The sequence below is a fragment of the Haliotis rufescens genome, unplaced genomic scaffold, assembly GCF_023055435.1.
Source record: "Haliotis rufescens isolate VD_foot unplaced genomic scaffold, xgHalRufe1.0.p SCAF_5, whole genome shotgun sequence".
Taxonomy (NCBI): Eukaryota; Metazoa; Mollusca; class Gastropoda; order Lepetellida; family Haliotidae; genus Haliotis; species Haliotis rufescens.
The window spans coordinates 37,319,683-37,345,120 of NW_025964223.1; the positions used below are offsets into that span (position 1 = coordinate 37,319,683).

At 37.3% G+C, this 25,438-nt stretch overlaps 2 protein-coding genes across 2 annotated transcripts in view; one reads left to right on the forward strand and one right to left on the reverse strand.

Moving 5' to 3' along the window:
* Positions 1-12,711, reverse strand: part of LOC124116307 (TBC1 domain family member 15-like) — a 37,327-nt gene extending 24,616 nt beyond the window's left edge. The window contains exons 1-5 of the mRNA XM_046477585.2: positions 12,578-12,711; positions 5,254-5,352; positions 2,978-3,110; positions 1,177-1,390; positions 448-559 (exon numbers count right to left, since the gene is read on the reverse strand). Of these exons, the coding sequence (XP_046333541.1) occupies positions 448-559; positions 1,177-1,390; positions 2,978-3,110; positions 5,254-5,352; positions 12,578-12,598 (579 nt within the window). The 5' untranslated portion in view covers positions 12,599-12,711. The remainder of the gene's footprint in view (positions 1-447; positions 560-1,176; positions 1,391-2,977; positions 3,111-5,253; positions 5,353-12,577) is intronic.
* Positions 12,712-12,871: 160 nt separating this feature from the next.
* Positions 12,872-24,475, forward strand: LOC124116308 (ras-related protein Rab-21-like). The gene is made up of 6 exons (XM_046477586.2): positions 12,872-13,194; positions 14,936-14,995; positions 19,403-19,510; positions 20,012-20,130; positions 20,763-20,851; positions 21,485-24,475. The coding sequence occupies exons 1-6, from the start codon at positions 13,057-13,059 to the stop codon at positions 21,607-21,609; spliced, it is 639 nt and encodes a 212-aa protein (XP_046333542.1). The 5' UTR covers positions 12,872-13,056; the 3' UTR covers positions 21,610-24,475.
* The last annotated feature ends 963 nt before the right edge of the window (positions 24,476-25,438 follow it).

Consider the following 25,438-nt stretch of genomic DNA (forward strand, 5'->3'; position numbering starts at 1 on the left):
TGTCGTAAAAGAGGTGACTAACGAGATCAGGTGGTCAACCTCGCTGACTTGGTTGATCCATGTCATCATAGCCAAATTGCATAGACTGATGCTCATGATGTCAATCGCTGGATTGTCAGATCCAGATTGATTATTTACAGACCGCAGTCATATAGCTGGAACTTGGCTGAGTGCTGCGTTAAACAACAAACAAACATTCCTAATTGCACAAAGGCCTGTAGCTGTAAAAATATGATCATCATGATCATCATGATCATAAAGCACCACCATTATTTAAATATCACTAGGGACCCATCACACCTTCCTTTTGCTTTAATCCTTTCAGTCAGTAAATTAACACACATAAAATACTAATATATGATGTGTTTACTTTAAATCGGGCTACTAATCAAACCATAACTATGGTGACATGGCGGATCACTATACATCATGTATATATTCACTAACCGAGACAAGGTCCCCTTGAGAATCAGCGAAGAGATGCAGCTCATCGAAGGATTTAGAGAGCATCTCTGGATCATGTTCCTGAATTATGAAAAGTCGGGTGTCGTTGGGAGATCTGGAAGTATACCACATTGAAACATCAGAGACAAAAAGGTGAACACTCCATGTTCCTGTATCTCATACTAAAAACATGAAGACATAATAACAATTATAACATGCAATTCTAATATACATATCAATTCAGTGAATTTGGCTTAAAGCCGCTTAGAAGAGTATTTCACTCATATCAGGGCATGTCAGCCTCCAGTGGGAGGAAAGCCCGAGTGATGCAGGTCTTAGATGATGTTTACCACAGCAAACATCATCTGGGCAAATCTGGAATTTGAACCCATGAGCATAGGTTTCTGGAATGCCTAAGGGAAGCAACTCTGCACAGCAAAATGTGATGCCTTAGATGACTGAGCCACACGTGGAGCTATTATGGATCTCCATAACAATTTTGTCTTAGTTATTATGGATATGTTAAGTTTAGATATGATCCTCTTTTCAGAAGTTATTTTGGGATCTTTCAGTTTTTTGCTAGTACTCAAGAAACAAAGTGTTACTGGTGGACAAAAGGATGGTCTCCCAGAGGAAAGATTTGAACTACAATTTGAATGCACCATCATTAAATTGTCCCCAGCAGTCATCATGATGTGTATTTGACCAACTGGAATACACTGGCTGACCCACCTGCGGATATGTACAAACTGCTCCAGATCCCGGAGTAATGCCTTGCTGCCACCATTGTGGAAGTGCAGCGCAGGGTACGTTGTGCCATCCTTCAGGATAAAGATGATATAGGCCCAACCATGATTTGGAGCACTACGTTTGAAACTTTTCAGGTCCAACACATCAAAACTGATGTTATATTTACGACGGGCGTCCATCTTGGCATTCATGGAGACTAAATTTAATCAGGAAAAAAAACAGTTTAAAGATTGTAACTTGTAATTATAGACAATATAAATAAAGATGATCTCAGGGTGAGTGAGTTGGGTTTCTTAACCAATATTTCAGTAATATCTAACATGACAATTTAATATTAAACCTACAAGCAGAAGATCCTTGAGTTACTAAGGGTAGCAACTCTGCATCATAAGTTTTGATGCCTTGATGACTAAGCCACTGTAGATGACCCAATTAAGTAAGTACAGGGCATTGTGTGGTAAGCTTTACAACTACATAACTCTCTACACCTTCACCTCCTATAACAATCTAACTGTGCCTGTGCCTGCACTTGAGCCTGTTGGAGATGACACACCAGTACAAATGTCAGGTTAGGATGCACAACATTGCTTCAACAAATTCAAGTTACTTACTTACTTATATTAGGGGATTTTACGTGCGCTTTCCGACTGGAGCGTATTTCGCACACGGGCCTGGCCGGGCCATTTAGTGATATAAAAGGGGAAGCGAGAAGAGTGCAACCAAGGAGGGGGGTTTAGTGGTTGCTTATATAAAGTTTTGAAATTTTGAGATTTGGAAGACATGCCTTGGGGGAGTGGCTGGGACTAAGGGAGTGTGTGGGGGTGAGTTGTTGTTTTTAGATGTTTAGTGTTGGTGGTTTAGTGAAGTTTTAAATACGGTTAATTAGGTCTGTTTTGGTTAGGTAAATGCCTAGGGCTTTGAAGTTTTCTATTTTATTTTGGGGGTTAAGGATTGCTTCTAAGGTAAGAGCTTTATTTGGATTTAGGTTGGTTTGTAATGTTGTACGTTGGGTGAGGTAGTGGGTGCAATGTAGTAGTACGTGGTCTATTGTTTCTGGGTGAGTGCAGTGTGGGCACTTCCCGTTTGCGTGTTTTTTTAGTTTTAGAAGGTGGTTATTTAGTTTGGTGTGTCCTGTTTGGAGTTTGGTGATTATTCTATCGATTTTTTTGGAGGGATGGAGGATTTTTGGTTTGGTAAGGGTTTTTTTGAGGATTTTTAAGATTTGGGTTTTTGTGTTTTGATAGAGGTTATGCCATTTTTGGGTGATTTTACGTTTGTTTATACTTTTGATCTCTGCTTTAGATATTGGTAGCTTAAGGCTTATGTCTGGTATATTTAGGGATTGTTTTGCGGCTCTGTCTGCGTTTTCATTCCCGTATATTCCTACGTGAGCTGGTATCCAGATAAGTTGTATGTTTTTGCCTGCCTCTGTTAGTTTGTTTACGCTTTTGAGAATTTGGTTTATTAATTTGGGGCGGTTTTTGGTGTTTTTGTTTTGGAGGGCCTGAAGTCCACTTAGTGAGTCTGAGAGTATTAAGATTTTTTTTTGGTTTTTAGTGTGATGGCTGTGGAGCGCCGTGGCGATACCCATGAGTTCTGCGGTGAAGATGGATTGGTTGTTTGGGAGTCGGAAGGATTGAGTATTTTTAACTGGTTGGGCTGTGTGGACTCCGAAACCTGTGTGACCTCTTCAATGCAATTTATCCATTTTCAAGACAGACCTAAATAATCAAGACTCAGTCAAGCCGGTGCAAATCTTGACGACATGTGTGAGTTGACACACCTGAATCTGCCTCTCGGTCATTCTTGTAACTGACACTGCTGACACTGCCCCCAATGACTGCCCAGTCCTGGTCCGACTGACCATCCACAGCCACAAGGTCCTCTGCCCTCCACTCTATGTATGTTCCATCATGCTGAAACACATCAGCAGCAACAAGGTGAGACACTTTACCACACCACCATCTTAGAGGGGTAAGTTCACAATAACATTGAAACATTAATGATGATTGTTGTATGTTGTACATATTGTATGTTTATACAATCAATCATTTTGGAAACATGTACCCAGTGAGTGAGTGATTATGGTTTTACACCATATTTAATAGCAATATCCCAGCAAGGATATGGCAGGGGACCCGGGAAAATGGACTTTACACATTGTACCCATATGGAAAATAGAACTCGGGTCTTCGGTGTGATGAGCCAACACTTTAACCACTAGGCTACCCCACCGACCCCAATATACATGATATACCCAAGGCAATCAAGCATTTAATAACAGTAAATAATATGAACAACAAAAAAGTAAATGAGTTTTGTAGAACCTGTAACATTCAACTTTCATCATAACTATATCAGAAACAATACCGGTACATGCTAAAAGGAACATATACAATTTTATCATCCATGTCAAAATGATGAGATCTGATTCACATGATCTTGATAAAATAATATGTATCCCGCAGGAGGGAAATAAATTTCTCAGTGAGGGAATAAATCCTTATTCCCCCTCCACAAAGAAAACAGGCAGCACATGGATTTTTGGACAAGATAATAAATCCCTTACACTTTGAAGCAAAAAGCTGCACGCTTTTTCCAAGTCTTTGAAAGTCATGTGACCTAGCACAAGTTAACCTCAACTCAATCAAACCTGCTGTTCCATCAAATTTGTTTTAATTCTTTTACAATGGCAGATTAAAACATGTTGGGGAGATAAATTTGTTGTAATGTATACATTACCAGATCAACACTAACATCAAGCAGTTTGTAAGAGTGTGTTTGGAATGTTGCCCGTCCTCAATAATGTCAACATGTTTACAACTCTTTAACATCATACATTAACATACATGTGAAGTACACTGTTACCATGGTTACCTGTTTTGTATTGGCACAGCAATTGTTGTGCAATATTTTTATCAATGTATTGCATCAGGGCATAGGCATTTGCAATGCTCTGATAGTACTTTGACGTTGTGAAAGTGAAGCTCTGACTTCTGTTGGGACATTTTGGTCACCATCATGCTAATTCAACATTTTAAGCATTATTCAAGATGTCTTTTTCAAGCCACAGGGGCTCATTAATGCAGTTGCATCTAGCATCACCATGATTACCAATACCTTAATGCTGTACTTCTTACTTCAATTCAAACATGACATCAAAGTCATATGGGGACATACAGTCAAGTCTCGTTAATCTGACACTCATTAATCCGACAATCGGCCTTATCCGACACTAATGATGGGGACCGATTAAATCAGTGCTATTTAGACCCGTTGATCCGACAGTCTCGCATTCTGACTCCAACACACCAAATTTGCAACGAATTACCGAAAGACTCATTAATCAGTCCCATTAATCCGACACAGTGATCAGCGTACTCCGTGGTCATCTGCCCGCGAGTACACAGCCAGTGTTTTGATGTGAGACGAGTCGGCTAGTAGCTGCATATTACAATGGCTGCAGAGATAAGCTTGCTTAACAAAAAAACAAATTATAGCTTTAAATAAAGAAAACAGAATTAATCACATGCTTAGATTACCTCAATCTTATTAAAATCAGATACAAGTTCTCTCTACCGCCGAGGACACCCCATTACAGGTCACATCAGAAAGACCTTTCGCAAACTATGACCGATCTATGAAATGACTAACAGGAAGTTGACATTAGCCACTTAGAAAGCAGCTTTCTTGAGCCTTGCGGAACCACTTTCAAACTCGCGACTTCCATTCCAGGCTTTGCTTTTTAAAGTATTTTGAATAAGTCATACAGTCTGTAACAGTTGTTTTGTGTTTAGCTTTAGAGGTTGCATAATTAGAAAACATATTCCGCTAACAATGTAACATATTAATATGAATACTTCATTTTTTATTTTTTATTACATGTTTGTATCATTACCTATCGTGAAGTTCTCTGATTTTCGATCACGAACGTTGATACTTCTTAATTTCGTATAAGCTTGTGTAAGCAACTCTGTGGTGTATTCTATTATACTGCATCTAAGTATCATACATAGATATATCACTGTAAACTTATGTAACATATGTCTGCTTCCATACCTTTTTGATGAGGAAAACTCTCCCCTGGATGTGAGCATCTTTATCCTTAGAATCTTGGACATTGATGTGAATGAATACACTTTCTTTCTCATAAAGGACCTGTGGAAAAATTGAAAAACATAATATGGTATCAATGATCAGTGGTGTAGGAAGCATTACCTTGCAGCATTAATACATTATTTATCATGATCATGATTACAAGGATCATATGTTGTTATCGATCACTGTATTTATTGCCTGTCCAGACTCAATATTTACAGGCCACCATCATATTATAGCTGAAATATTGCTGAGTGCAGCGTTGACATCATACAAACAAAACCAACATATGTCCTGTCCTACAATCATCATAAATTCAGATCCAAACACCAAGGTATATGTTGAATTCTTTTAATACTGTACATAACCTTTTTAATCTTACTTGCATCAGGTGTGAAATAATAAACTCTCAAACTTGTTAAGGTTATTTGAATATTGAATGATCTGACATTGTTTCCCAAATGGAGATTGTACCCTGTGTACCTGAGTCACCAGTAAGAAAGCTGGACCATACTGGACTGTGCAGCTCCACAAGACATACATCACTTCATACAGTTATCTCCTACATACATTCAGCACCTTTCCACGGCCGGGTGAGCAAATTTCATCTCCAGCAAAACAATGACTTTTTGTCCATTAGAGGTATCGCCTGACACCTCGAGATACGATACTTATCACGATACAGACTGACAATACCACTGGTATCATCATACTCCACAACAAATACATGTACCGGGGTAGTTAGAAATGAAGAAAGCACTGAATTACAACTCTAAAACCTCTGCACACAACCTTTTTTCTGTATGAGGACTTATCAAAATCAAACTGTAGACTAAACGCAGCAGGCTCGTCCACTATTACCACCACCTCCCCGTGTTTCGCTATGCTACTTCAGTTGTTATACCATCGGTTCCTTTTCTATTTATAGCAATGACAAAAACTGACAATTCAAGTATCGTCTGTAACTAAATATCGATGACACTGTAGGTATCAGTGAATCATTAGCCCTATTGCCATGATTGCCATTTCACAGGTGTTTATGTATGACAAAAAGAATGCATAAAGGTCAACGATCTCAATAAGTTTTCAACTTTACATATTTCTACTACACATGTTCCACATAGGTGAAAACAAAAAGACATTGAGTAAATGTAGCCACTCATTAATCATTGGATTGGTTTTAAAAAAATTAAAAACTTTTAGAGGGTTAAAGTTCAGTTCAATTTCTAGGACATTCAATTTCATGCATATTTTCATACAAAATGTCAAAAAGATATTTTAAAATTGATAATCATACACAAGAAGGTGATACAATAATGAAAGTGTTCTAATGCCATTCGTCTCTAGCACTGCACTGACACATTATTGTAATAATTAACACATCAAAACTGATAATCATGATAATACACAAGCAGTAGAAAAAACTGACCCAAAGTTTTCAACAAAATCTTATCTTAACATATTTCTGAATTTAAAGGTTATCCAATGTATCCTTCTTCATGTTCATGTCAAAGTGTACAATACATTGACGTACCCTCTTTAATAACTGTGTATACACAATTCGCATTACACGCATGGCAATAGATCAATAATATTCCCTTGCTAGATGCAAGAACCTGCTTTCTCATTGGTTAATTGGTCCATATATATGCAAATTTTGTGCAATCGTAGGGCCTGGCATCCTCTATGATCCAGTGAATAATTTCTCCATTCAATTATGATAAACACTCTGGACCCATTCAACACAAAAGCTTTGTTTCGGAAGTGACGTTACCATCTCCATCTGGCTTATCACTAACGGATATTCTCTCGCTCATGGGCTGGAATAAATATGTCTCTTCTGAATAAGAGTTCGGCACAACACAAAGCAACATTCATTAAATTGGGGATAAAATACAGTATGGTCACAATACAATACATATCATGATACATGGGTAACGATACGAAATATATCGCAATATGCATATTTACCTCAAATCACATGGAAATTTCTTGACTACAAATACTTCAGAGCAGGTTCAAAAGGAAAAGCTAGCTTTGGATATTCGTGGAAACTATTTTTAGTAGTGAACGTTAAATGCACTTTACAACACATTTTGTAATATTCCAGTGTATCATCTTGTATTGATACAGTAAAATGTATCGTGTATCGTATTGTCACCTGAAAACTCACAAAGCACTGATGTATCGATACAGCCCTACTTAATACGAGTGAGCCTGTGATACATAAGCATCATATTAGTGAATCAGAATACTGTGTAACATTAGATTTTAAGTGGAAAAGATGTTTTCTTGACTATTAAGATTGTACTTCAGTTGTATTTGAGGCAGTATGTAACAAGGTGAATCATGTATTGGTGCTATCGCCGCTTGTTTCAACACTGAAAGAGCTGCACAACGTAACTGGACAGCTATTTTTTTAGTTCTGGCATTAAAACTGGAGTGAGATGAGCTGTGTCGATTGGGTCTAGGGTAATAACGGAGAGATAACACACTGGATAGTTGAGGACGGGGGACTGGGCAGTCTTCCATGTGTTGCTTAGTTTTTCTTATTGAGGGCAAGCTGCAAGTAGTTTTCCTTGGCTTTTGGCATATTTAGTAAAACCATGTTAAAAATGAGAGTACAATATTTGTTTAAATCTGACACTACATTCAGCATGTTCAGTCCTATTAAATTAAAGTCTACACAAAACAAAAGAGCAAATCCTTAGTCAACGCACAGATCATTGGACACAAGGTTTACAAACTTGAAAATGTAATGACCACTTTATTATGGCTTTTAATTTCCCCATTCAGTATTCCAATAATAGGGCTTTATCCAGACATGTGTTCAGATTTCATATTTACATGTTAAATGATGAATGGAACCATTTATGTTATCTGAATATCACATAAATATTCATATTAGTTAGGTACAGGTACACAATTTCAGTTCTATGCTAAAATCAGTTTGGATTTTTTATCAAGTTTATACAAACACATTGCAAGAAGTTGGAATGGATTAAACTAAAGGACAAGGTCAGAAACTGTAGCCAAGCATCTATCAGCACATGTTGACATGTTATATATACAGTATAATCTAACCCTTTAGTCTTATGAAGATAATCAATTGGAGATTTGGCACAGAGCAACAAATTAGACCGTCTGGATGTAAGCTGGATAACACTACCATGGTAATCAAAGTTGGTTGGTTGGTTGTTTAACACCGCACTCAGCAATATTCCAGGTCTATGACGGCGGTCTGTAAATAATCGAGTCTGGACCAGACATGATAATCAAAGGACTACATCTAAAGACGTCACAGTATCATGATCAGACACCAGTCAGAAGCCCAAGAACAGTTTGTTGGCTTTGTTAAACGCAGATACATGTAATAATATTAACAGTAAGATATACTGAAGATGATGCAGAGAGACAAGTTTAAGCAAGTAGTCTCAAAGTGTTTGGGCACAGACTGCATCTAACAAGACTGTAAGCACTGAGTGTTCAACATAATCTCACAATAACACTTGCAGAACTAGTGGCATGGGCTAGTTCCATAACATGATAAACTTGATTCTGGACACTCTTAGACCCAACCAGCCTACAAAATGACCATGATGACAAACAAATGGACATCAAAAAGTAACATTGGCCAAAACAAATTAGTCAACACAGCTATGGATTAATTGTGCATAATTTTTCCAAGTGTACTTTAGACAATATGTGGCATTTCCATTGGATGAGAGGTCGGTCACATGACCACAAACCTAACAGTCATATATTTTTAATGAGACTGTATTCTTGAAAGAACGAATACACTGACAGACTACTTCCACATTCCTTGGGGAATTCCCTGGCCCAAATTAATACAGAAGCATTGTTTCTGATCACATACAAACTTACATCTCCAACTGAGCATTTGAAAAAGAGCTTTTGACTGTATGCCTGTGATAATATGCTTGCTAGAATCCATCCCTGAACAAAACCCTTAAAAGAAATGCACACCCATACTTTACATGCAACAGTAGGCAGTGTCCCAAATAAGTGTCTGCACATTTGCCCATGGCTGGTAACTTTTCTGTCGGGCTGCATGAAATTTTCCTCCACATGCCTGACTGACTGTCTGGCAGAAAATATTAAGACTACTTAATGATGTATTCAGTTTTATGATAAATCCTTGTAGATTCTCAAGTAATTGTTTGCATTATTTCAAATGAATCAAGACGTGATTTGTCTCATATTTTGTTGTTTATATTTTTCAATATTAATAATGTCTGGTTTATTGAAAGTTTTGGAAATCTCCCCCGCCATGTTGTTCATGTCAGCTCATTCTGTAATCTTGAAGTAAATGTATTACAATGCACTGTTACAGACTTGCTGAGGCAGTTCTTAACAGACATTTCTCACCTACTACTGATATCACATAAATGTATTTGTTGTAACCAAACCTAAAATAATGTTACTGTAGAGATATTTGAGCATACATACACTCATGTTATCTCTCGTTTTGAGGAAATTATTTTCACACGATACAGCTTGGTGTATGACTGTCAGTGTAAAGATGTCATACATACTAATTTTGTTTCCCATAAATACATCTTGTTAACACATGTACACCCAAAGAAAAAAGTGAGAAGACTTGCTGTAAGTGTTTTGAATAAAGATACATACAAACACACAGATTTATTTACAATAATAGTAAAATATGGTTTGAATGTGTAAATATTACGTTCAAATAAGAGAATGTCGCCTATGTTGAATGTAAAAATGCATGTTGAACAATTGATAAGGTGAATATTGTTACAGCAGCAAATATTGTCTGGGGGGAAGAATACATACATATTATGAAATGAAAAATAGGTGATATCGCCACCTGTTTTACACAATATACTGAATAATCACAGACATCATATATACCGTCTCTTGTACATGAGAAGGGTGCGCTGCACTCCATGGTACTCAGTGAATCGCTTGACACTAATTAATTCAATCAGGACAGACCCACTCAAGTGCGACCCCAGCAAGTGTGATTAACATGTCCAATAAATTCATCCAAGCGTAATAGTTATTGTTAATCGTAAATAAAAAGGTTTTCAATCAAGGATTGTGCAATTTCTAAGAATGAACCATGTATTTTGAAAACCGTATAGTTTATAGGGGTGACTATTGAGGCATTTTTGACTACTGCGATACTATTGCGATAGTTAAAACAACTATTGCGATACTATTGCGATAGTGGCCCTACTATTGCGATACTATTGCGATAGTTTTCACTTGCAATTATAGCAGGCTTTAACAACATATATTTCAGCATTTTGACTGACACCATCAAACTAATTATAACTTTCTGATACTATGTGTAAAGAAAACAAGAGTGAAAAGAAAACAAGTTCAAATTGACCTCTCAAAAACATTTTAATACAAAATTTCACTTCATGTAACTGGTAAAGTCTTAGGTTACTGCAGTGTTTTAGCACCAATGTGAATGAATGTGAATGAATGTGATAGAATGACTAGTATTTGATCCCCCTTTTTCACGTGGACGAATATCTGGGTGCCGTCTTGTCAAGTGGTCGGTCAGATTAGTAGTATTTCCTGAATACTTTAGAATTATCCGACAGATTCTACAACTTACATTTTGCTTGTCTGTCTCATTTTGCGTTTTGACAAAGCCAAAATGGTCCAATACCCACGATTTTCCTGCCTTATTGGCGATAATTTCGAACTGACATGTGGCGTCCGCCAACTTGTCAATGTTGCCTAGCGACGAGTAGCTAAGGGACGTAACTCTAAATCAAGCAGACAAAGTAGTGCAATCCAAACGAAAGCACGACAGAGGTTAGATGATCATAGGAGTTGTTTCTATGTTTTTTAAGAAAGTAAATGTACCAAACAAATTAACTATCGAAACTATCGATAGTTAGACAAACTATCGCCAATAGTATCGATTGTTTCAAGTTGCAATCGATAGTGTACTATCGTGAGACAAGCAATCGCAATCAATCGATAGTTTGATGTATCGTTACACCACTAATAGTTTATGTTTTAATCTAACAAAAGTATGATTACTTGAATGATCTTTGGTCTCACAAAATGTAAAACATGCTTCTGATGTTTTCGCTTGGCAATTTTGGTGCCATTTTAGCCTGATTCTCATACGACATATACAGGTGAGGTGAAATAGGGTTTAACGTCGCTTCCAAGATTATTACACTTATATAGCGACGTGCATGCACGTGTGTGTGGCTGCTTATACTAGTCCGGACTGATGCCGATTTATAGTGCTAGCACACTGAGATACCATGCTGCAGTTTAACATGAAAACCCTACTCAGACACAGTATACTGACTCCGAGCCGACCAGTCCTTGTTTTACCCCCTTAATGCTGAGCGCCAGACAGGGTAACAACAAGTACCATCTTTTAACGTCTTTAGGTATGACGCGGCTGGGGATCGAACCCCAGACCTTCCTCTCTCCGTGCGGACGCTCTACCATTAGACCACTGAGGCGGTCTTACAACATATACAAGACAGGCATGTCTATATTTAGTAATCAGGTTATAGTACCATATTCAAGACTGCTGTTTACTGGGTACAGCTTAGATCTCAAGTGCTAATATTGATTTTTAGGGTTGTGTTAGGGTTAGCCTTGGTCATCCTCATTTCTTTCCATATAGCCAATGGATCCTCTTTCCGATCAAGAACCCAACAAGATCCTGAGGTCCGTTGTGTGTTAGAGCAAGCTTTAGCATGGTTAGCTACCTAAAAACTATATATAGATGGAAGAAACGGGCTATATGTAAATAAATATAACTTTTGGATATTAGATTAACTGATTATCCACCAAGCTGAACTACAAGCTGGCTGAGTTCGATCCTCTGTGTGGTCCTGATTGAAATCCAAAAAATTGCAGCTGGTAATACTCTCAGCCAAGCTTACAAACATGATCAATGACTCACATGCACAATGTATATATAATGAATAATTGTTTAGAGAATGTTTCCATTTCCTGAACATGTTGAAAGATCATAAATTCTGATTTATATTCTTATAGGTTATCATGTCACCTAAATTGAGAAGTTTAATTACAATTTTTAGATTGGCTGTATGTGTCAGTTGTTAACTCCTAGTTAATCTCAAGAGAATGTCCTGTGTTGCACTTGAAGTCATGACAGTTTATAGTGAGATGACGAGCAGGTGCTAGGTTAGCAGTTTTTCTCAAATATCCTTCAGTAACTATCCCATTATTATTATTTAACATGTCAGTACAGAGCATCAGTATGATATTTGTAACTGAATTTTACCTGGTCCTTATGCGAAGCCATATCCTATATTTTCAATGAACGAGCAATTTGTTGACGGTCTTTCGCGTGACGAGTTGTGTTGTGAATATTGAATGACGTCACCACTTCCACATCCGCCAAGCCCCATGCAGCAAATATTAGAGTTGACGATCGGTACTGTTACAGTAATGCATGGCAAATTATGAGTCAAGAGATGGTCAACAGTATACATGTTTTCATATCTATGCCACCATAAGAGCTGACAGGTATAATTACAAATTCCTTTGGTCCTAAGCGATGTCTTTCATAGTCTCGTGATAGCGTGACGTCATACTTTGGGAGCCATTTTCCGGAAAATGTCAATAACTTGTCGAGAGTGTGCTGCTTCTACTTCAAGGAAGCTCTTTACATAAACTTTCTTGTCATCGTGATTCTCTTCTAACCACATGCTGAGAGTGTAAATTATTTCATATTATATCTGATAACATCAAATTGGTGATATGGCAGGTGTAAGTGGGGGAGGCAGGGGTTATAACTTCAAAGTTGTCCTTCTGGGAGAGGGATGTGTCGGGAAAACCTCGCTTGTACTGAGATATGTGGAAAACAAATTCAATGATAAGCACATCACAACATTACAGGTAACTATTCTTTTTGTTTTAAATACATTAACTGTCTTGTATTTACAGGAGGAACCTATTCTCGTTCAATGACAGGATACCGAAGTTGTGTTTTATTACTTTTTTGGTATTATTGACGGCAGTACCGTAGATAGGAATTACGTAACGTGTTGAGTTTATTATGGATTCTTGTTTGCTTTAACAAATCTTTAACTTGAAGCAAGATTTATACACTGCACTTAAACGTGATTGATGAGACACAGTTGGACAAGATGGACATTCACGAATCATGTGAATAGGCTTTGCCACTCACAATGTTGGGCTGACCCATTGACAATAATATTGGGTAACCTGTACAGAAAATTGCTAACCCATTCACAAATAATCCTAAGGGATTTCAGGTTAGAATTGGGTCCCTAACAACCCAGGCTGGTCATAAGAGGTGACTAAATGGAGCTGAAGGAGTCACAGGGACTACAAATATCTACTTTTTACTATACAGAAATGTACCAGAATACAGAACGGTACCCAAGGATAAGTCCATTCCGCAGTCTGCTAAACTGGTTTCTTGCGTGCTTGTGTAAACTAGACTTCCTGTATGCCAAACCATGGTAAAGCCCAGCATGACAGTGCATGTTCGTCTAAGTGTCTCTGAACATGGGAGATTTCCGGAATCATAATTATCAATCTGTTTAATGTGATGCATTTCAGGGGGCTATATAATATTGATCATACCCTGGTGTTTGATGCACTGTAATTCCAAGATGCACAACATACACACGTAGTCAGCAAGGCGAAGTGAACTACAACATGAAGCGGTTTTGGTTTGAGGAATATGGACTCGTCCTCCATTTTGAGTCCCGGATTCCATTCTGATTTTGGCTTGGGTACATTTATGTGTACCAAAAAGTACATGAGGTAGTACCCATGCCAAAAACTACCCCTTCAGCCCAAATGGATCGGGGTAGTCAGGCTTGGCTATTTGATTGATGGCTTGTCAACGTAACCCGATGACATGGATCATTGCTCATAATACACAAACACACACACACATGTTCACAATTATGGCCTGAATCATACACAATGATAATTTAGAACATTTATTTGCAGGCAGAACCATACACATGCTCATTAGTATCAATTCGCTTTCATACACCAATATTTCTGAGACATTTCAATAGTATTCTGGCATCTGAATGTAATAGATATGTAAAAAAATATAATTTTATTATGAATTATCATGATTATAGGTTGAGTATCCACTAGAACATGTATTTTAACAGGTTTGAATTCATAGCAAGATTTGGGGGCATGGGTGGCCTAGTCTAAGGCGCCGCGATTCACTGTGCAGAGTTGCGTCCCTTGGGCACACCAGAAACCTATGATTGTGGGTTCGAATCCCGGTTCGCCCTGATTATGTTTCTAGGTTTGTCAGCACCATACCCGTGCTCGTGGGTTTCACCGAAGTGGTAAAGGTCTGAGACCTGCATCACTTCGGGCTTTCCTCCCACATTAAGCTGACACGCCGTGATATAACTGGAATACTGTTAAAAGCGGCGTTAAACCAAACTCACTCACTCATAGCAAGATTGAATTGTTGACATGCTATGTAAAATCAATAACTTGAAACTCAAAGAAACAAGTCATCTATAACCAGTACATTCTAAAACTCTAGATAATGAAACTCTGAACTAGTTCTTTTGTTAAGTGTTAGTTATTTAAGTGTATAGCTGTTTCATTATGAGTTGACATTGTATTTCAGGCATCATTTCTTAACAAGAAGCTCAACATTGGTGGAAAAAGAGTAAACCTATCAATATGGGTAAGCAATCCTTCATTTTATCTCGGAAGTTAATAATAGGTTATGTCAACTAAAAATATAACATCATTGCTGTTAGAAATTTAATTTAAGATCGGGGCTAGCCCTAAGGGCTAGTGTCTTGTAACTTTCACAAGCCCAGGAACTTGAAGCAATTTTTTTTTTTTAAAAACAATATTTCAAGTGTAATAATCATGATAATGTAATTTAGGCCCATTTAGCACTAACTCACCCCATATTTTTGCTGGCTGTCTGTCTGTCTAAAAGCAATCCCTCAGTTTGCAACAACAGCCTCGTGATCAGTGAGCCCTGAGAGCAGCTCATCCGACCAGTAACAAATGTCATCAATAAATATTATTGGCGTTGTATTAGTTTGTTATCCTTGTTATTGTTTGCTACATATTAAAAGAAAATCAGCAGTAGTTTGGTTTAACATGTATAATGTTCACGTTCCATATTCAAACAACTCGCACCAACTAACGGTTACTTACCTCAACTACCATCAGATTACTGCTATCGACACCTTGGACCAAACTTCAGTTGACAGAGAAAGGATACATATAACATGTATAATGTAAATACCATATTTTGAATTATAAAAAGTAACATTTGTTGTTGTTTGACTGTTATATGTCAATATATTGTTTTCATGATCAAAATAATATGTCCAAGGGATGCTTGTGGAAATCCCTGATTGGTTGATCTCAAACAGTCGCCCTTCAAAGTCATCAAACTGTTCCATATATGAAAAAATATCCGGTAATAAATCAAAGTGCTATCCTTGTGATTATTTTTATTGTAAGTACAGTGAAAGCAGCAACTAAAATATCAACACAAAAATATATGAAATTGTTCCTAGTAGAAAAATTGTTTCAGATAGTTTCAATTTCTTCTGCTCATTGCATTGAAATTCATTTAAAAATTTAAAATGCTTTTTTTACATAATACAAGACATTGTACATGGGATAATCCTAAACTCTGCTTATCATGCTTAAATATGCCTAGGAAAACATGAAATATATTTTCACTATTGCAGATTATTGTTATGATATATATACACCTGGATTGTCGTAGGCCAAAAGACTTGCCATTTACTATCAAAACAATAAAGGTGCAATTAGATCCGGATGGAGGACAAAATTTGAAGCCACGCACAAATTACAATACCACATTCAGATAGTGGGCATTTTGCCTGTCTTAAAAACCTCACAGTACTGCAGTGGCAGCCATATGATATTGAATGTCTTTTTGGCCTATTACCGTATTCGACCCGTTAAGCGCCCAGGGCGCTTAAAAAAAGACAGAAGGGGTGGGCGCTTATTGGGACCAATTCAGAGTCAAATTGGCGTAAATTCATCAGTAAGCCTTACCGTATTTTCTTGAGAATAGTGCACACTTTTTTCCCAAAAACACAGCTGTATAGAAGGGGGTGCGCATTATACACGAATTAATGAGTTTTGATGTTTTTTACCCCATGGAAAGACATTACTGTGAGCACATAACACCGGAAATACCATGTCAACAAATCCATACTGAAGTTCGCAAATTATTCATGTAATTACACTGTCTGGCTATAAAAAGTGTTCTTTGTATATCTGGACTTTTGTTTGTAACTTATTTCATTAATTTTATTCAAAATTCCTTTTAATATTTTTAAAATTAATTTCGGAAATCGTGTGTGAAGCGATCGGAAGATCGCACAACTCACCGTTATTAACAGCAACCACAGTCAGATTACCGCTATTGACGCCTTGAAACGAACTTAAGTTGACAGAGAATGGATACATATATCATAAATGCCATACTTTGATTCGTTAAAAGTCATATTTGTTTTTGTTGGACGATTCTTTGTCAACATGTAATTCTCGTGATTACACGATCGCGTGCACGGGAGCCTTGCCGGTGACTGGTCAGACTGGTTCCATGTAAAAAATAATACCCGGCAATAGCGATCAGCTGCTTCGCTTAGGGTTATTATTATTTTAAATATGTTTAGTAAAAGCTGCATCTAAATTAGCAAGATATTGGAATATATTATTCCTGATAAAAAAATAGTTTCAGATACAACTTTTGCTGATCCTTGCATTTAAAATCCTGTAAAGTTACATCATTGGGTGTGTCTTGATCGAATCACCGGTAGATTCCAAGAAAACGTGTGTACAGCTGATTGCTGTGTCTGGCTTAGTTTACGAGAAAATGCACAGGGTAATCTTAATCCCTGGATATATTGGGGGAGGGGCGCTTAATGGGTCGAATACGGTACTCTGTCATTTCTACATGTATCATTATGACATTTGATATGGGGAAAAGCGTATTGGCCTGTGTTCGGTGACAGGCAACAGCTCATATATATTTATAGCCAGTAGGGCTTGCAAAAAAGATCGGTAATCAGAATTATCATCGATGGGAAGAAATATTAACGATTATCGATATGAAAATTGTGTCATCGATAATACCTTACATACACTATTTTGACGAAATAAAGTTTAGGTTTACCAAAACAGACTTGTTCTTGTCAATAATGTTAATTGCTGAAGATGGAAAGTAACTGTCTTTGTTATATCTCAAATGTCCACTAAGTAATCCCTGAATACATGTGCCACCACTCACCAGTGGAGAGAAATGTGTTGATTTCTTTCGGATTTCTTTTTGCGTATTTGCTGAAAGATACTTCACCAATATTTATCAATAATTGATCGATAGTTAGTTAAAGATAATCAATCACTTTGATCTGTATCGGTTCTCAGCCCTAATAGCCAGGGATTAAAAAGAAATTCAGTATTCATAATAAAGGCATGGACTTACAGTAGGTTTTCTTCTTAAGTCAAAGAGGATTCATCCGATTTTAGGTAAGTCAAGCGAGTCCCAAAACTAATCGGCAGGTCACCGGAACATTTGTTGAATTTTATTTTAGATGTCAAATTTGTGACTTCAGGCTGACAGTTTTTTACCCCTGATAGAGAGCTTGGTTGTGACCTGTTTAACTTCTGCTTGTTTTCATTAGAAGAAACATGCTTATTTCAGATTGTGTTAAACAAAACTGCATCCTGTTCTATAATATATATAAAAAACTCCTGATCTGCCCCTTGCTCTAACATGACTTAAGAAAAGATGTGGGAATGTCACATGACCATTTCAAGAAAACAAATATCTAACTCTTTTTTTTCTTTTTCTTTTTTTTTAAAATCATTTTACATTTATTTGATAAAATGTGACATTCCAGTACATAGTTGATTAATCATCTAAATAGATGATGGCATGTTGACCAAAATTTATAGAACAGGCCAGTGTCACACTCAATAATCGCTACACATTTAGTAAGGTTGTAGTAGTTTCTTATTTCGTTCTGAAAGACTTGAAATGACGGGAGTCTCTTATTTAACCTAATTTTTAAATATAAGGTCGTTTATTATCAAGAAGATTTAGAGGGTTTCTTTGTAATTTCGATTTGGATGTTAGCCTTTTGAAGTAGCCAAACTTCAAGTTGACGCCAGATTTGCTGAACCATATTACAGGACCAGAAAAGATGGATTGGGGTCTCCATATCAACTGAACAAAAACTGCAATTTCGACTTTCAACATAACCTAATTTACACAAGAAAACATTAGTCTATAAACAAATATCTAACATGATGAAACACATTTAGTTGAGACAATTTTTTAAAATCTGTCTCCCATATCTTCCAGAAAACAAGCTTTCGCAACCAACTATTACACAAAATATCGTGATTAATATATAGCTTCCGCTATCTTATGAAAGTTGTTAACTTTATGCTGTAAACTTGGTTCAGTGAAGCTGTTACTATGATCATCATAATAACAGTCGTATAGCTGGAATATTGCTGAGTGTGGCGTTTAAGTATCTGGTTCATTTTTTATCAACCCCTGTTGATGACATTCTCATGGGGTTGTATGTATTACACTGATACGATACCTCTCTGCATAAAGAGCTTCATAAGAGGCTCTGCCAGGTGAACTTTCGCATCAGCGAATCAGTGTTGATGCTTCCTATTTCTCGTTACGAGTTAGCTAAGCATTCAGACAAGTATATTTGATCACCGTACTTAAAAAAATAATATAAACGAGGAATGTGAAAATATTTGTGATTTGTGAGTACAGTCAAAGTTTGCTCAGGATTCACTGGAAACAACCTTCTATGTAGATGATGTCCACATTTGAAACAGACAGTGGAGTATTGGAGTAAAAGATCGGATTTTAATGAGACTGTGATGATCTCCAAAACAAATTATGCTGCTCAACTTCCTGGGCCTATTTGCTCATATATTGTATTGTAAGCTTATGTTATAGTAATAATTTTCCATAATCTCTTTGCTAAGATGTTATATTACTGGCACAGCAGCTATTTCTTCTCTTGTCATGGTAACTGATGTTTGTCTTCCATGTCTTCAGGACACTGCTGGTCAGGAGAGATTTCATGCACTGGGACCCATCTACTACAGAGATAGTAATGGAGCTATCCTTGTCTATGACATCACAGATGAAGATTCCTTCCAGAAGGCTAGTCATAAATTATTACTTCATTAGTAAGATGAGCTACAGATGATTTGGCAAATTAGGTTTTATCATTAGCCTAGTGTGTCGTACCATAAGCAATTTTTCCTCTTTTTACCTTTGGCGACAACGAAAAAAACTTTGTTTCTAGTAACCTGTCCGCTCCTGCAAACTAGCTCTGACAGAAAAAGTTTTTGTTTATTTTATTTATATTTATACACCCTATATGGCTATCAGCATGTCCATCTATACGATAAGTCATTTAATTACCTGAATGAAAAATATCCAACCCAACTGCATGTAATAATGCAGTCACGTTGCCAAAACAGAGGTATGTTTAATGAAGGCTCAGGGGTTATTGGTAAATTCTATGTCTAAAACCAGGTCTAAATTTACAGGACTGGAATACTTCGTCTTTGTTCCACTTTGTGGTATATGGTATATATATGTTTAGAAGTGTTTCCCACGACTCTATAGAGAATTTTGATATGAGGTTATCTTCTGCAGGTTAAGAACTGGGTGAAGGAACTGCGCCGAATGCTTGGAAATGATGTATCCCTGTGTATAGCTGGCAACAAAACAGACTTGGAGAAGGAGAGGCATGTTCCTGTTGCTGATGCTGAGGCGTGAGTTAATCAACTTGATTGTTTTTGCAGCTTGCAGAGTAGAATTGGTCCTACTCATGCTTATGTATGATTGAAGTGGTTACTCAAATTGTAGAATACTACTCGCAAATTAATACTCACCATGCTTACATTAACTGCTCTCTGTTGCTGGTATTTGGACCGTTTCAATGCAAATGGTGAATTTTGTTGTAATATATGTAATATTTTGAGGTGCAAGACATTGATGTGCAGATCAATTCTTTTCATGATGTAATGTGATATATCTATGATCAACTAGGGCACAGAGGCTCAATATTCAAAGTCACATGTTTCTTGCTGTGTAGAGTTACATCCCTTTGTCATGCCTGCTATAATTTTGGTCTGTCTGCACCTTGCCTGTGCTTGTGGGTCTCACCTGTGGGCACCTCTTTACATGTAATTAATTTTCTATCTCACTAATGTGGACTGGTGGCTTGCTTTAGATTGCCCTCCCATTTTCATGTCCAATAGATATGGCACAGGACACGATGTAGTCATGGTAATATATGGTATTTTGTGTTATTTTGTTCCCATATGTCAGCATGGTCAGTAAACAATATTTTTTTGTTGAATTTGAATAATAAACTTAAAAGATTTTGATTTTCTCTTTATAGATATGCAGCATCAGTGGGTGCTAGACACTTTCACACATCAGCGAAACTCAATAAGGGTATTGAAGAGATGTTCTTGGATTTAAGTAAAGGTGAGTACAACCCTGGTGCTTCCAGACTGCTCATTGGAGACATCAAACTAAGACATCAGACATCAAAGTCTTTTTGTTTGCATCATGTCCATTAATGTTGTTATATTTTAAGAGCACTACCTCTATTAGAATCATTGTGACTTGCTGTTTTATTATCAAAAACAATTGTAACTAACAAAATTTATTAGTAAAACAGAATTATGCTTCTTGTGATATCATCAAAATAGCCTCATCAGATATTGGTTCATAATTTGTAGTTGACAATATTGATATTTTATTAACTTGGGTTGTATCCTTAAGTATAAACAATGAATCAGTGAAATAAACATTGTACTAGCAGTCATCAGATTAAGATGCTAAAAGGTGTTTCAAACCATAAGGGCTGTTATCTCTGTTCATTCATTTAAAATTGATACAAAATGTTGGTTCAGGTTATGTTCAGTTTTGAATGGAATATCTTGACTATGTAGCCAGAGACTAAACCAGAATCGTCATTCCTAGTTATTTCCAATTATGATAGACCATCTCAGTCATTTGAAGCACATTTTGATATCTTAACAAAGATAGCATGATTATGGTAATGTGAAAAAGAAATTGGCAATAGACATCTAATTGATTGTGTGTTTTATGTAGGTATGATTGAGAAATCGGGCACTGACACATTAGGTCGAAGCAAGACGGGGACAAACACACGGAAGAGTGTTGTTGTGGTAGACGATGAACAGACAGAGCAGAAATCAGGCAGTGGATGCTGTTGATGTGAAACTGTTCACACCCTTGGCATCACACCCAGCAACAGCATGCTCATTGGACGAGGCTGTGCTTGGCATCCAATCATTACTGGTTGTTCATTTGATCTTGGTCTAAACCTTCACCTTCATGTTTGACTGCTTTGTGTAGATGTTCAATCTTTTTGATTAACATAAATCATACATTTTTAATTTAACAACTTATTTCCCCTTTGGCTTTGTATATTTGCCTATGCTTTGGCATTTACTTTAATCTACAAATTTTTAATATTAGAAAGTTGATGGACAAATATGTAATATTTGCTCACGCTATAAGAACATTTTGAACAATGATCAGTGCAGTCATAGCCAAAGCAGTCTTCCCTAGAAATGAGTGCTGAATGTAACCAAATACCTTCCTCGTAATGTCCCCAATCCCTTTCCTACATATAATGTACATAGTTGAGTGTAATATATATTTATGCATGTGTGTGTGCTGGCAACCACGGGATGTAGTGAGCATGAGAATACAGTGCCTCTTGGGTACACTGATAGTGATTGGTAGACATTGACTTGAAGGGGCTAGTCTATTATGTGGCTAGTCATTCCAGCAATGTTGGCAGGATTGTCAACCTCCTGTGGAGCAGATCACTCACCATGTAATGAGTAGCCAAGGAATGTGAAGTAGAATGCTTTGTAAATAGTCTGTGTGCTAGAGACATGTCAGGTGCTTTGAGTTAAGGTGTACCCGGTTCATCTGTTCTTGGATGATGCTGGTCCGGTAGGATACATGTCCATATACAATTTTGCAGGTCTTTACTCATCAGTTGAACATGCCTCAAGTGTAGTTGTGTTCACAAAGCACAGCGTTGTTATGAAATATCACTGTTTCCTGCCCTGGTCACATAAGGTTTTTTATTCCAATAGAAGTTGTCTCACTTACATGTTGGTCTAATAATAGCAGTTGTGTGTTTGTGATTAAACCACACATTTTCTTGTATCCAGTTTCTTATGTAGTAGATACAACCATTTTATGGTTTCTTATTTTATTCTTTAAATTTACGACATTAATTATGCCTCCCTCTCTCTGAGGTATGTAGTACACATTTGTAATCCAGCAAGTTGCTGTCAGGAGCTTTAACTGATGTAAGAAAATAAACAAAAGTATATGAGTAAGACTGGACCAATACTGTTACAGAATTTAGTAGGGTTGTATTGAACATTATAGGTTTGGAGTCAAATGTTGCATCAACTGTCTAAAACTGTTGTCAACTGCTTTGCCGCGGACACTATTGTTCATATCGGTTTTACATCACACTATTTGTGTGAATATTTAGACTTGTATATTCATTGTAATAATTTATCTGTATATAACCAGGAGAATGGAGCTGTAACCATGATAACAGTCCATATGATGTGTACAATTCTCGTCTTACCCCCTGATTAAGGTTAATTCTAGTTACACAGTAACAAATACATGTGTACACAGTAATGAAAATTCATGTTCAGCTTTTTACTAATCATGTAAAGTTGTGGTTTTTGAAAAGGAATCTCCTTTTATCTTGACAAGACAACAGACTCACACTCCATGTCATTTGAAAATTGTGTTCAGATAACATCAAAGGTTTGAAGTTTTAGCAGTTGGTCAGAGAAAACACTTCCACTTTGCTGTAAATAATCCTGTTGTTTAGTTTCTGGTGTTATGACTACATATGAAGGTGATATGTAATCAAATTGTTACTTCTGCATTTTCCAATATTGTGAATGTGATGCCTACATTTGTAGTAGTTCTAGATTTATTTAATATGGCTCAATGTTACGTAGGAATTCAAATGTGTTGTTAATAAAACGTTTTCATGTGCTCATCAAAATCATGATTCCCAGATCTTCGTTCAGTTTATCTTTGAAGACAGATGATCCAAAAATTCTTGCAGGTGTCTAGTAGCTGATGAATTGTGTTCATTTGTCAAAATCAAAAGCTAAGATCACTCATTTATGTGTTTGTTATTATGAGCACAGTGTGGGCCGGGATATTGTGGCAAAGTCAGTACTCTTGAAGTGTATTTCTGTCGGCCACAGTTAAGATGGTAGCTCGATGCAGCCCAAGTTGTTCACATAGACCAGGATCTCCCTGCACATGCCGTAGTCAGGCTGAGTGGACAGGGGTGGAAGTTATAGTGCTGTGTCAGTATGGTACTACAGTATCATTTAATGATACAAGTCAACATATGTTGGAGACATCTATGTAGAAATTATTCTTTCATCGTGTAAGAAATGCAGGAACATGAATTGCAGGTCAGTTTGCCTCGCACTGAGAGACCAGTAAAATAACTAACAGTCTGCATTTCTGGTTAAAATACAATATGCTTGTCTAATGACTGTATTGCTCTGTTGTAAGTAATGATGTTTGTCCAGACAGTAGACGATGTATGTATCTCTTGCCCACCGTAATGTCTCACCTCTCACTGAACTGTCTTGTCACTAATCAAGTTAAGACTCTTAGAGGTATAACATTGGCAGTGGTTGATTCAGAACAAAGCCATGTGCTTTCATACTGTATTTATTATGTATGTATAGATTCAGTAGCCATGTACAGCCAGGTCTTTTACTCCTAATCAGATATTGTGCATTTCTGTACTAATATCAAAATCATCGGAAAATGTTGTAACTATTAAATAGTTAAATGAAAAAAGCCAAGTTCCTAAAGCAGGACACTGTGGAAGATGTTTGTTTGTCTTTAAAGTATTACATTTTGGAACAGAGTCCCTCAAGACATGTAAATGTGTCCAGTGTGTGGACATGTGGCTGGATTATGTGAAAGAAGATGAAGGTTATGTCACAGACAGTGTATATTTGTAAACCTTGTGATCATGTCATCAATAAATGATTCAACATATACATGTATTGTTTCATTGTCTTTCACCCTGGGGGTAGCCAGGTGGTAAAGCTGCGACCTGTTAACACCTCAGTAAATTAACTCAACACGCTAATGAGTGATTAACGTTGACTGGGTTTAATAGTGGGGAATAAACACTGTGGCTTATTCCTAAAATAAGTCTCCTGAACCATAAAATAGAAGCTCATCTCCTGTTTATCAAACTAGTCTTATAGATGGTGCAAGGTCAGGAGAGTAAGGAGGATGTGGAAGGATTTCATAGCCACAGGACCCCGCTTCTGTCTGGGCAATATGAGAGTTGTGTAGTGGAGCATTGTCTTGCAGGAGACGGAAACCCTTGGTCAGCATGCCTCGCCTCTTAAGCTTGATAGCGTCACGCAATTTCCGCAGCAGTGAAGCATAATAAGCTCCTGTAATTGTGGTACCCTTTGCCAAGAAATCCATCATCACTACTCGGTGCTGGTCCCAAAACACCGTGAGCATGACCTTGCCTGCAGAGGGTTGGACACGTGCCTTCTTTGGGGGTGGTGACTCCACATGCTTCCATTGCATCGACTGAACTTTAGTCTCAGGATCATAGTAATGGACCCATGTTTCATCTTGTGTGATAAGTCTGTCAAAAAAGTTTGCCTGTTTTTTTTGGCACATGTCCATAAGATCCTTTGAGCAATTGACTCGTTCCTGTTTTTGGAAAGGTGTGAGCAACCTGGGAATCCATCGTGCAGACACCTTATGCATGTTCAAATTGTCATGGATGATTTTTTTCCACAGACCCTACACTGATCTTGACATCTTGTGCTAACTGGCGAACGGTTATACGTCGGTCTGCCAAAATAGCGGTCTCCACTTGATGGATAGTGTCCTCATCAATGGCTGAATGGGGGCGACCAGGAATGGCAGCTGTTTCCACAGATGTCCGACCACACTTGAACTGGCGATGCCAGTGTTTAACAACGTCATATG

Excerpts from the sequence above, each read along its gene's own strand:
- LOC124116308 (XM_046477586.2), top strand. The coding sequence starts at position 13,057 with ATGGCAGGTGTAAGTGGGGGAGGCAGGGGTTATAACTTCAAAGTTGTC. Across the intron at positions 19,511-20,011 it reads ATGAAGATTCCTTCCAGAAG|GTTAAGAACTGGGTGAAGGA; the intron begins GCTAGTCATAAA and ends TATCTTCTGCAG. Across the intron at positions 20,131-20,762 it reads CCTGTTGCTGATGCTGAGGC|ATATGCAGCATCAGTGGGTG; the intron begins GTGAGTTAATCA and ends TTCTCTTTATAG.